The sequence below is a fragment of the Phoenix dactylifera genome, chromosome 11 (assembly GCF_009389715.1).
Source record: "Phoenix dactylifera cultivar Barhee BC4 chromosome 11, palm_55x_up_171113_PBpolish2nd_filt_p, whole genome shotgun sequence".
NCBI lineage: Eukaryota > Viridiplantae > Streptophyta > Magnoliopsida > Arecales > Arecaceae > Phoenix > Phoenix dactylifera.
In genome coordinates this window covers 27,443,186-27,456,908 of record NC_052402.1, presented here as the reverse complement: position 1 = coordinate 27,456,908, position 13,723 = coordinate 27,443,186, and the positions used below count along the sequence as shown (strand labels likewise).

General features: G+C 35.9%; 1 protein-coding gene and 1 long non-coding RNA gene across 3 annotated transcripts; both read right to left on the bottom strand.

The window, feature by feature from the left end:
- Positions 1-3,968: 3,968 nt before the first annotated feature.
- On the bottom strand, positions 3,969-6,930 carry LOC120112481. Its single transcript, XR_005514127.1, has 3 exons — positions 5,747-6,930; positions 5,585-5,683; positions 3,969-4,290 (listed from the first exon to the last, which is right to left on the bottom strand). It is a non-coding gene; the product is annotated as an uncharacterized LOC120112481 (long non-coding RNA).
- A 417-nt stretch (positions 6,931-7,347) lies between these two features.
- On the bottom strand, positions 7,348-9,198 carry LOC120112480 (zinc finger A20 and AN1 domain-containing stress-associated protein 9-like). 2 transcript variants are annotated; one of them, XM_039132007.1, is made up of 2 exons: positions 9,096-9,198; positions 7,348-8,123 (listed from the first exon to the last, which is right to left on the bottom strand). In XM_039132007.1, the coding sequence occupies exon 2, from the start codon at positions 8,101-8,103 to the stop codon at positions 7,594-7,596; it is 510 nt and encodes a 169-aa protein (XP_038987935.1). In that variant the 5' UTR covers positions 8,104-8,123; positions 9,096-9,198; the 3' UTR covers positions 7,348-7,593. The 2 variants fall into 2 exon arrangements, with proteins under 2 accessions (XP_038987935.1, XP_038987934.1); XM_039132006.1 differs by lacking the exon at positions 9,096-9,198 and adding an exon at positions 8,963-9,088.
- Positions 9,199-13,723: the final 4,525 nt, after the last annotated feature.

Sequence of the window (13,723 nt, the reverse complement as noted above, 5' to 3'; positions counted from 1 at the left end):
TGTGGCAGAGTCATCAACACCGACTAATTTTCTTGCGGTGAATCCTTCAGGACAATCAATTGTCAACGTATCTACTCCCATTGGCGAGGTCCTCAACATAGCCAGGTCGAAGTTCAATTAGCTCTCTATTTCATATTTCAGTTATGAAAACATGCAGTGTCAAACCAAATATCATCCATATCTTAATATCTTTTAATTTATCATATTCAACTCAATAGCTGGAAACTATGACAACATGTTTCCTGTGCCAGGGTCATATCACTGACTAATGTTCTTGTGGTACTAATGTATTAGCCCCCATTGGCAAAGGTCCTCAATATAGCCCAACTGCGAGTCCGAATCTATTATGAGTTATGATTATCTTTTCTTGCATTATGTTCAAGGCTCCAAACCGAAAATATGATATCGAATCAATCAAACATAATCCAAAACGAAAGCAAATACGTTCAATCAGAATTATACAATATTCTAAAAATAGACATACAACATCATGCATCGAATTTGTAAATCAAGAATAACTCGACTCGAGAAAATATTTATAACTTGCCGATAAATCTAAAAAAAAAAGTTACATTACTTACTTTGCGAACGCGATCCACAATAAATCTAATTAATTTCACAAATTTCTCGCAAAACCTGATATCTAAAAATCACATTTCTCTTTTAAAATTCATCACAATATATGTATACAAAAGCTTAAATTTTAATATGCTTCTATGGCTGATTCTGCAAAAGTGCCTAGCACCCCGAGTTCGGGTTCATACCCGTAAATCATCCCCTCTCTTTATTTATTTTTTTTCTTTTTCCTTCTTTTCTTTTTTTTTTTTCTTCTTCTTTTCCCTTCTTCTCCTGACTCCTCTCTTGTCGTTTGGTGAAACAGGGGCCCGTGACCCCCCCCCTTCTTCTTCCCTCTCGGTCGGACTCAGAGGCAACTGTGGTGGCCGGCCCCGATGGCGGCAGAGCAAGCCTTCTTCTTCTTAGGTGTGTATTTCTATAGTTATGCTTGCACCATTTGAGTAATGGCCTACTATGCTCTTGGAAGCGTGAGTAGATAAATAGAGGGGCAGCAAGAAATATAATCCCACCATTTCATCGTCAACGTGCAAAGAATACCAGTTTGGCTAACATTAGCATTTAACTTCATTAACTTTGTTTTGTCCAATTAATCAAATAATAAAAAAAAGAAGGAAAGAAAGGAAGAAAAATTGCCTAAAGACTATCGTCACGGCCATTAACTACAAAAAAAACTGGGCATACCTATTAAAGGCTTTTATTTTCCATATAGGAGCCATAAATGGTAGGAGCCAGGACTATAATAACTGGACTAAGGCATTACTGAGAATTGAAGTTGCTACTAGAATTTGTCATTCTCTTGCTGAAGTGCCCTACAAAGTGTGCAGGCAGGAAAAAGTGACAAACTTTTTGAAGCAATAGGATAAATAAAAAGAAAAAAATAATTTGATCATTGTTCTAGACCAAGAAGTGAGTTTGTCTCAAACCAACTCATTTAGTAACTTCTTGTGCACGATCCAGAAAAGCAAGTTACTGGCTTTAGCTGATGTCTCGCTCAAGTTACAGAAGATCTATTTGTGATCACCTATTCTCTTACCATTTGAATGTCTAAAATAATCTTCATAAGCAACTATTGCGAGACTTGACAAGCACAGGGTTTGAAGTGATTGATGCTCTTCATGGTTATGAATACACACTTGACACCAATTCCTAAAGTATTGCCTGTGCTAATAGCGTAATACACAGTATCAGTGGATTAATGGCACGAGTTAAACATGTCTTGACTCATCCTAATTAAAATTAAGTATTAGTTATGAGATTACAATCTGCTTGACACATTCTACGACATTCAATATAGTATATAGTAAAATTGAGAACATAAGTATGTTTTATATTGAAGTACGCCGCAAAGGCCATTCAAGACAAAGATAACATTTTTCAAAATGGAAGGTCGTGAATGGAATCAAAATCAAAAGGAGAATTAACCCGTCGTTGAGGACTACAACATCTTCTCATTGCCTGAGCATTTTACCATATAGGACAGAAGATCAAAATCAAAAAAAAAGGGGGAACAAATTTCTCATTAATCAACATTTGATACAATTGTGACAGTTGTGTTATTGATTTCAGCAATTAGGTGAAACCTAATCAATCAAGATGTGTTAAAAATCATATGATTGCAACATATAAATCCACTAATTAATCTAGTATCCTCTATAAAATTATGATGAGGAATTGAGGATAATGATCAAGTTTTTCTAGGCAAACAAAAGAAAGCTAGAGCCTTTGACAAATCCTTTATTTACATAAGTATATCATGAACAATATCAGTTGTGAAAGGCAAATAAAAGTCAACTTCTCAGTTACTTCTTCCAGTTAGAACCATTGCTATAGTCAAAAGCAAAGGAAAAAGTACCTGCACAAGCCCTTCCATTCAAGCAAAATATAAGAAATGTTATTTGTAGTGATGGGTTACTGTACCACGTGCAACATCAACTTCCATGGTTTTTCCATTGCGACACACCTAGAAAAAAAGAAAAATCCAAATAAACTTTCAATAAGCATCACCAGTAGCACAAGTGACAATGTAAGAGGTAAAATATGTCTAAAGCACTACCATATGGACATTTGTAGATTCATAATGTCCTTATATATGGGTATGACGAGGCATCTCTTGCCCAGGAGCCTAGTCAATAATTTAGTTCTTATTCAAAAAACTGATTTTCTAGGATGCACTGGCCTTAACAACAAAGCTATTTCAATGACAAGAAAGCTCGTAATCAGACAACCATCAACACCAAGTGCAAAAGAAAGTAGTTCCAGGTCCTCCAGGAAAAGAATCACTTCCATGAATGCCACAATAACCAAAAAGCCAACCACCAATGTTATAATTATTTTAAGATGTCTTGACGGCATCCAACTATTATGCCTTTAGAAGATTCTAAAAGTCTATCACAGAGCCCACATACAAAACATTTCTCACGTAAAATCATATAACACAGAGTGGGTACAGCTTTTTCAAGCAAAACATTAAATTCGAACAGCAGAAATATAAGGTCAATGACTCCAACAAAGACATTGATGATACCAAATACACAAGCCTTAATTTCAACTACACAAACAAAGTAGAGTTAGGGAAGAAAAAGCAGCTCCAAACTCCAAAGTATGAACAAACAGTAGTGCATGAGGAAAAAAACGAAAATAAGTTTTTAGCAGGCCATTGTTTTTCATTTTAACAAAGAGCGCAAATGGGCCAAATAAACAAACCTTAACTTTAACTCCACACTAGCATGCATAAATAGAATTGCAAATATAAAACATGAGGTAGCATCTACAATGGGAAAAGGCATTGAAGACATCTTGCAACTTAAAAACGCTATGGCCACTTAAGAGGAGCTCCTGCACTTTCTATTGCACCTTGACATCTGGATCCCAAATTAGGAAGCCCCTAGTCAAAATACTATATATCAAACTCCAAGAATGGGTAAATGAGAAGCAACAAGCAATTTCAAAAAGCAACAACCAATTAAATTGGCTGTACAGTGATTTTTATAACCAAAAAAAAAAAAATTGCATGGCATTCCAGCGGAAATTGATAGAAAAATAGTACAGCACACAAAATTGAAATAAAAAGGCTAAAAGCTCATCACTTGCTTTTTTTAATTGATTTCCAAAAGATATGGGTCATTTCATCCCCTGCACCCCAAAGCTAGCAAAAAAGAATGATTTTAGGCTAAAATATTTTTACAAGAGTCTGTAAACAAGTTAAGACACCATCACGGATACAACACTGACATTTTTGTGCAATTTGTCCATAAAGATAAGCTGTGAATGAACGACAACTTCCTATCACAATGAAACAATAATTTTAAGTAAATAACACAGCATCTTAAATCATGAATATGTACTACCTGGAACCTCCCATCCAATGCAACATTTCAGTGCAATTCGCCCATGAAGATGAACTATGAATGAACAGCAATGTCTTATCATGATGTTATAATGAACTGAAGTAAATAGCACTGCATGTGAAATAATTTGGCAATGAATGTTTCAGAAACAAAGCATATGAATCTGAAACAAAAACTAGTGGTATATGAGAGCCCAGTCATATACAAACATGAGTAAATTAAGACTGTAAAAGAAATAAAATAACAATAAAATAGAACAGTCTTGCTAGTATAAAATGTTCGGGCACCAAAGAAAGGGAATTGCAATATTTTCCAATACCTAGATCAAGTTGCCGAAACTTTTTTCAGATAACTGGCTCTCTAACTTCTGTACATGTAGAAAAACATGTGTTAAGAAAAACAGGAAGAAAAGTAATTACTCAAAAAATTTGGTTATCCAGGCACCCATACACTTAAAATGCAGTCAAGGCGGAGATCCATCTTTCCATAGATCAAATAAGGCATAAGTCAAGGATGCTACAGAAACGAGACTTTAGCTGGAACCAACATTTTGCATTTGATTTCTATTTCATATTTGTAATGGAAAAACAAATATTGTGTTTAATATGATGATAATAAAACTATGAGACCATAGGGAACAGTTAAGAGAATATACGTCAACAATCAGCAACACTATTCTAGAGAACACAAAGTGAGGATGCGAATGCAATAGTCCAACCTATTCTACTAATCCCCCCTAGAATTACCGAAGAACCTAACAAGATCAATATATAACCAACCATCCTTCCAAGATCATACAGCTGGTATCCAACAATGGCTACTCATCAATACTTAACCAAGAACCTAACAAGAATGATATTTATGCAGCATCCTACTAAGATCGGTTAATAGGTATCCATCAATTCAAAAGGAAGAGAAGAGTAATTAACTGGTGTAACTTGTCCACAAAGATAAACTGTGAATGAATGACAACTTCCTGTCACCATGATTCGATGATTTGCAGCGAATAACACTACATCTTGAAATCAGTTGACAAAATAAATGTTTCAAAGACAAAATAGGTGAATCTGAAAAGATCTCCTGTGGAATAAGAGAGCCAAGTCATATCCGAAAGTGAGTAAACTAAGAAGTTTGGAAGAAAAAAAAAAAGAAAACTGTAATTAAATAGCTCAGTCCGGTAAGTGATAAAATATTGCAGAACCAAGATTTCAGCTGGAACCAACGTTTGCATTTGATTTCTATTTCATATGTGTAATGGAAAAACAAATATTGTGTTTAATATGATGATAATAAAACTATGAGACCATAGGGAACAGTCAAGAAAATATAGGTCAACAATCAGCAACACTAAGCTAGAGAAAATAAAGTGAAGATAGGAATGCAATAGCACACATACAGCAGACAAGCCAGGTTTATTCCTCTAAACCTAGTCCCTGGAGGAAATTAATTAAAAAACTCCAGTAACAGATACCATAAAGAAGTTGATTATAGTAAAAGTGTTTACAAAAAAATGAAATTGCGAAAGGATCAGATGATTTAAGACTACTAATACCATAAACGAACTGATACAAAGCAAAATCTTTAGTAAAAGATACTAACATCAGCAATAAAAACAGGCCAACTATCAAATCAATACAGCAGAAGTTCAAACCAGAATACACCTCTAGAGAGTGCTGGTATTCCATTTCTCCAGTGTTATCAGCCAACAGAGCTTTGTATTCCTCTTCCAAGGCATCCTCATCCATTTCCATCAAAGGAAACTGCATGAACCGGCACGTCATATGATAACATTCATGAAGCAGACCAGACTTCTGTGGACTGACCTTGGAAGAAATGATAGCCAATCATCTATTAATTTGGTTTGATGGACTCCCTGGAACACTCTTAATTTGGTGCTTTACTTGCTAAACAAGCTGCTTTGACTATTAAGAAAGAAAATCATTTGCATTTTCTTATTGTAGCATGCTCGACTTATAGAACATGAGACCCCATCCATAATTGTAAATTGATTCCACCAATTGTAATCAAAGAATGCCTTGCTGCTTGATATATTAATTTCAGATTTTTTTTGCTTCTACTTCTTCAAACTTATTCTGCAACTGAGTCATCAGGTCCTTGGATCTCCCACTCATCTCATGTCCCTGCTGTTAAAGAAATTAATAACACATGGTAATTTAGAAACATAATACCAGCATCTCATGCCATATTATCCAAACTTGCTTTTTTGCAAAGCATAATGCTTCTGTTTCCTGCATATAAACAGTTAAAAACATAAATAGCAGCAGATTGCCCAACCAAATCAAGAGAGGACTTTCCGAAGAATATTACAAACATTTTCATAAGCAGCTGTTTCTTCGGTATTAACTATCAAGCATATAAACTCTGATAGAATAATACGTAGTTTTATTCTTCCTCAAAGGAGAAATAAGAATATCCAGCTACACTATTCCACCACATTCTGCTAACGACAAATTACATGTAAACCAACAAGAAAATAATATGCATCAGAAGAATCATACCATCAATATAGCTACCCATTGGCTTAGAGGAACATTCCTCGATCTACATTAGCAACATCATCAAATTAGTGGATAGAACCTGTAATATTCTTATCTAATTAATAGAATAATGATTGTTCTGTGAAAGAAGAAATTAAACTTTATTGTACAATCAATGCTTTTCACTGGAGAAAAATGAACTCATAGAAAAGATTAGCTGAGCTTAGTCCAACTTGGTGCAACAAGAACCGCAACTGAGGACTCCAACTATCATGATCTTCCTGAAAGTAGACCTTAACAAAGAAAGCAATTTGGTACTGCTCCTATTTTCACGTTAAGCCGGTACAGCTTAAGCGGTCATTATAAATAGAGAACTTATAATTCATTATTGCATAGTAGTGTATAGAAGGTCATGTGACGGGTTCGAATGCGACAACCTTTGCCATGGAAGCTTGTGAACTATAGGCACATCGAGAAGCTGTATAGGGTCATCCACTAAAGATCCCATACCTCTTGTTAGACTTCGAGGATATGATCCTTGAGAATCTACCAGATAGACTCACTCCCATGCAAACATGCAGCACGCTATTGATCTTGTATTGGGAGCTTCATCATCCATGCTATATTAATTGTAGAATGCTAATTAAATTATTATATGATAATTAAATTTTATGCTATATTAATTTGTATTCTTGAACCTATTCAGTATATTTTATGCTAATTAAATTATTATATGATTACAATTTCAAATGCAAGGAACCTTTCAAATGCTAAACTCAATATACAGGCTTGACATTTAATCATAGGTATGGTAAATTAAGATCGTGATATGAACCTTCTCACACTCAGATGAGGCACTTTGCCATCCCTCAACAACTCATGTCATTTACAAGCATCCAGTATGGATCAGGCACAAATAAAATCTATTTGGGAAAAGCTCATATTAGAAAGGAATGGTATTTAGCACTTAATAAGCAAAACATGAATGGTTACAAGGCATTTCATTGACACTACTAATTACAATAAAAAAATAAGAAAAGGACTTCACTTCTAGTGCTTCGCTGGAAAGAACATTGACTAGGGGATCAACAGAGAACTAACACCAAACTTATGCCTCAGAAACTAGGAGTGACCTCCGTTCGATCCTAATAATTTCAATTTCAGACATCAACTTAAATTTTCCGAATCTTTTCTGCCTTCACGACAGGATTTTCTTTGGCTATATACTGTCGACCAGCACTCTTGTAGTCAAACGAACATTCATGGGTCTCAGAGTACCGGTGAGCTGAGCAAAATGTGCCTCCACACCGGCATTTAAACCCAGTCAACCCAATCTTTTTCCGGCATAGCAAGCAGCGATTTGCTGGTTGCTTGTTGCAAGCATCCTCTGTTTGGTCTTTGCAAACATTCATGAGATTGCCTCCATCCAACTTATCAGACTTTTCAATACTAGGTTCCAATTGCACAGAAGAAGATGCAGTAGGAGCTGCCTTCTCAACTCCTATAACAGGCGTAGCAGCAACAGACTGTTGCATCATGATGAAGTCTCTGTAGCACTTGGAGCACAAATTATTGGTCATTGCACTCCCAAAAAAGCCACAGTTATTGGCACACAGAATCGGACCTTCCGTTGCGCAGCATTCAGTCTCCTCGGTCTCTTTGTTCCAGCTATCTTGTGCCATGCTTCACAGTTTATAACAACCTAACAGTCCAAGAATGTATCTCAATTTAGATATGAATCAACCTTGAAGGAAAAAAAAAAAAAGAAGAGGTAGTCCTTGAAGTAATTTTCTCTTTGCTTCAATGAATTCTCAAAAACTATAACCAAAATTCAAATATATCCAGCATTGAGAATTATAAGTGCAATATCAACTGTCTGTCTCTTTCGATATTTTAAATACTTATATCACCATGTAAAAATTTACAATGTAATGAAAGACTGATAACTTAGGAGCAACTTGACACCAATTAGGGAACAGAAAAGAATTAAGACAACAAATCGACATCCTTAAACCCTTTACTGATACCAAAGTTTCAGAAACTGGGCATCGATCCCATACATAGCAAGAAAGACTCAATTAATTGATCACGGAACCGGAAATACTACCCGGTTTTTCTAATAAATAGGATCAATCAGATGGAAAGGAAAAAAAAAAAAGAAAACAAGAAAAAACCAATCTTTAGGATAAAAAAAAAAAAAAAAAACTTCTTCATCTAGAATCAAAAGAACCCCTTATCTAACTCATGACAGCATCGACGGGTGCAGAAGAAAGACAAAAGAAATCACAGAGTCCCAAACCAAAGAGAGACTGGATTTTGTCGAATTAGAAGCCAAAATCCATGGATTTCTGATCATCAAATGATACCAACACAGTATTTACAAATTAACTATTTAAAAAGAATCAATCTATTAAAACAGAATTCAAGAAGAATCAAGAGAAACGCAGAGATAGAAAAACGCCAACCTCGTTTTTTATCTAATCCGGAATAAAAGCATCGGAAGCAAAACGATTGATCGAACGGGAGAGAGATAGGACTGACCTTGCTCGGAATCGAACCTATTATTCGGGGCGACGGCGGAGGAGGGACGAGACGAAAGAATTCTTGTTTCAAGTCTGGGTTTTGAGGTTGGGAGGCTGTTGTTGGGGTTTTAAATAAATAGATAGAAACTTACCAAAAATAAGTACGTAGATGCGAAGTAGGATTGAAACGACAGCTCATCGGTCGCGTCTGCCCGACCTGCCCGGGACCTCCCGATCAGCCGTCCGGGGTCTAGCCGCTTTTTTTTTTCGTTGCCGAGAAGGAATTTTTTTTCCTTTTTTTTAATATTTTTTTTAGGAGGAAGGGAATTTCTTTATTGGGCCTGGATTTGAGATTCTGGAGAAAGACAACAACTTTAGTCAATAGAATTAAGTAGGGGTGACGAGGAAATAAGGTCAATTTGAGGTAAAGTTCACCTTAGGTCCAAACATCACATGTCATGCCAATGTTGTTATTCGATTTTTCTAAGTACTAATGATCTAAGTTTGATATCAATGTAACATAGTAAATTTATAATTAAGTAATAAAACAGTAACATAAAAATAATGATAATAAAATAATGGAAAGGATAATTATTGCTTAATTTATTTTAAAACTGTTTTTACATTAGCTATGTACCCTGTTTATAGTTATGGAATCCCATAAACATTACCATGATTTTTTCCATGCTAAAAAAGGTAGAAGTCAAACTTCTTTTCTTACTGAAAAATAATCATAGAAAAAAATTTATTTTGTTAGAGATGGCAACAGGTGTATAGATTGTGTAAGCCATTACTCATTCCTATCCCGCAATTGGAAACTATATACTCATATCTACCGGGCATAGTCGGAATGTTTAGATAGGATGAGTTGGACGGATCGAAGAGGTAAAGTTATAAAACTCCTTTTTTTTTTGCTCACAAATCAAACACCAATCATTTTTTCAACTATTGCTTTTTTCATTGCATTAACAATCAAAAGAATCAAAACATAGATTGGGATGATATTTTCATGAACTAATTTAATAAGTGTTTTTGATTATAGCATGCAACAACCTTCAATTATTCCCAAAAAAAATTGCATCTTAAAAAAATAAAAAAGAACTTCAAGCTGGGATTAAGGCTGCAAATGGGTCGGGTTGACCCGTGACCCATGACCAGACGGTAAGAGTCTTAGGGTTCCTAGTTCCTTGAAGGCGGAAGCGGCTCTCTCTCTCACACACACAGTGAAAATCATAAGGGTTTCGCCGTTTCGAGCCTTCGAGTTCGAGGTGGAGCCATGGAGGCAAGGGAGAGGGACGGACGAAGAAGGCACAAGGGATAAGGGAGAGAGAAGAATGGTGGGAGAGAGAGAGAGCAAGAGAGGGGAGGGCGGTGGTCAAAGGCGGAGCTTCTCCGCCAGTGGCGCTTAGGGTTCCAGCAATGGCGCTTAAGGTACCGGCAGTGTGGGGGTCATAAGCTTCTTCAGTTCTTCTATAAAACTGTAATCCCCCCTACATTCCTCCTTATCAAATCACTCGTAGGTCTTTGCTTCATTTCCTGCATTTGATATTTGGATTTGGTTCGCTTACTTTTCTTGCTTTCACTTCTTGGAATGGTCGGGCTTTTTGTGATTTTTATTTGATCTGATGGTTTTGGTTTGTGCTATTGGTGGTGGGTGGAGGAAGTAAGATTGGATTTCGATCTTTCTTCCTCCGATGTATCTAGCTTTGCTTCCTTCTTCGATTTATAGCTCAATTTTTTTGTGTTTTCATGGCTTTTCATCCTAGATGGTCAGATGAGAGTTTTTGCCTTTGAATGGGTTTCTTGTGATCGGAGTTGCATCCCTCATAATCTAAATGGTTGCCATATATCATTTGTGAGGGGTGAGCTTTTAGATATTGTTTAGTGAGTTAGAAGATCTACTCTTTTGATGCTCAGGATTAATACCCATCTATCTATACTAATCAGGAATATCTGCTCTAGTAATAATGGTTCCGTTGAACAAGAATTTCTTCGGAGTTGAGGTCCTCCAAAATTCATCTTCCACTTCTGTTTTGTTTATGGAACATATGGAAATCATCTTGGCACAAGCAACAGATAAATGCTGCCTACAGAATTATACAGCCTTGAAGTATTTGAACTATTTGCTCTCATACAAGGGCATTTCCTCTAGTAATGTTCAAGGCTCTGGAACCCATTCCACTTAATTTGAGGTCCAAATTTCAGGGAAGTTATCACAAAGAAGTTAATGTATCAGTTTGGGCTCTTGAAGAAACCAATGCAGCACCAGAGAAGTGAAAATTTGTCTGAAGCTTGTAATGCTTGTTTAGCTAGACTTTAGGTTATGGAAAATCCAAACATCATTTTCCTAAAATTGAACCATGCACTGCATCCATTTACAAGTTTATTCTCATATGAACGTACGTTCTGAACAATTCTCATCCTTGATTTGTGAGTTCTTATGGATCATTAAAGGTTCTCTATTAGTTCTATCATGCTCTGAAAAATGAAAATAACATTCTAGATACTACATTTTTTTAGAAATTGAAAACTTGTCGAAATGTATTCTTAAGTGCTTTTGGATATAAGTTAATGTCTATGATGGGTAGCAATGAAAACACAGCTGAAGTTTCAAGTACACTTCGTTCTGAAGCTATGGAGCCCTCTAATACAGAAAGTTTCCAAGCGAGCAAAAAAAGGAGGTCAGAGATATAGAATCATTATAGTGAGGTAGAAAACCAAAACGAGAAGGCTAAATATAATTATCACCATTTTATTTTTTCAGCCGATCCTAAATATGAGACAAGTCATTTTCACAAACAAATAAAGAACTGTAAGTCCAAAAAAAGTCTTGATAGGAGGCAGAAACAGTTAATAGGTAATGTGACTTTAAAAGATGGTCTTACCATTGAATGAGTAGACTCTCTATTCATTTGATCAAAAGAGAATCCATGAGGATCTTGTAGGAATGGTAATTCTACAAGAGTTGCCATTTACAACAGTCGAGAACTCTCTTTTCGAAAATTTGTTATGAACCTTAGACTTGAATTTCGTATTGTTTCAAGGACAACATTGACATCTAACTGCTTTAAAGCATATGAAAAGAAAAAAAGAAGACTTGATGGTTTGTTTAAGGCGAACTGTGGAAGAATTAGCTTAACATTTGATATGTCGACATCAAATTAGATAATGGGATATATGTGTCTTACGACACATTACATCACTAATGATTGAAAACTTAAAAAGCACATTATCAATTTTAAGATGGATTCTTCACCACATATGGGCTTAGTCATTAGTGATTGTATAGCTAGCTGCAATTTATTTTGAAATATTAAGAAAAGGTTGGGTTCAATCACCCTTGATAATTTTTCAGCAAATACAACTATGGCCATGGAACTTCAAAGATAATTTAGAAGAGATTTACTTTTGGATGGTAAGTTCTTTCATGTGCATTGTTGTGCACATATTCTTAATTTAATTGTGAAGGATAGGTTGAAGGTAGTGGAGGGTGCTATTCATGGGATCCGTGAGGCTGTTAAATATGTAAAATCATCCCAAGCAAGATTGAAAACATTTATGGCAATTGTGAAACAATTAAAGATGCATAGTAAGAAAAGGATACGCATAGATGATGCTATACAATTCAAGAATATGTTTATGTGACTTGAGGCACGGGATTCTAATTTTGAAGATGCACCAACAAAGCGTTTCAATTTTTAATTTATAATTTTTTTTCATTTGTAGATGACCCACCTCCCTAAACTAATTATATGGTTGAAGATTACAAAACAGCTATTGTTATGAGTACTGATGATTAGCTTATGCAGGTAACAATCATCTTCATTATTATATTTATATTATTAAAAATATTGTAATTTTTATGCGTAGTTAACTATACATCTGTTACCTAAGGAAAAAGAGAAATTTTTTTGTAGCTATTTTCTATCAAGTCCATACAACGTCGGGGCGTGGCTTTGCGAACTGAAGGGTAAGAGACTCCGTTTTTGAACACTGCCATGTTTCATGTGTGCCATGTGCTATCTACTTCACTTGACTCGTTGAACTACGTTTTTTTCTCGTTTGACTGTGATGTAATTCATTTTCATAGTGTCTTGGATCGGCTCATGTCAATGTTCAAATGAACTACTGGAATATTCTCTTAGTTAAAGTGAACCGATCATTCATGGATGTCTAGGTAGTGTGTCTTTTTGTTTAGCAGTCCTATCAACTACAGAGAAAACAATTATACTGCAGATGGTCTAGGTAGTTCATTTGGTTCATTTGGTTCAGTTGCAGGTTCATAATTGACAATTGGCCCTTTATGGATGATTTGGGCTTCAGGTAGCTTGGGCTTGTGAAATGCTGCTCGCTGTGGGTGTAGATGTGGTCACTGTAAGATGTAGAATTATTAGTCAATGACAGGTTTCAACGTTGCTACATCTCTTAGATTAGTTTGCCGATGGAAATAAAGATATACACTTCGTTTGTACCCTGTCGACCCGCTCCTTTTGCCCCATAAATCATCCAGTGAATGTGCTGTGCGATGTTACAGTATTCCGTAACGAACAACCTTGCTGGTGAACGCAGACTATATCCATAGAGACGCCAAGACGTGGGAGGAGCCCGCAAAATTCAAGCCAGAAAGATTTGAGAATAGGAAAGGGGAAGGGAAGTGGATGATCCCATTTGGAATGGGGAGGAGGTGCCCTGGGGAAGGGCTTGCAATAAGAGAGGTTGGGCTAGCACTTGGGACGTTGATCCAATGTTTTGAGTGGAAAAGAGCTGGCAGAGAAGAGGT

Excerpts from the sequence above, each read along its gene's own strand:
- LOC120112480 (XM_039132007.1), bottom strand. The coding sequence starts at position 8,103 with ATGGCACAAGATAGCTGGAACAAAGAGACCGAGGAGACTGAATGCTGC.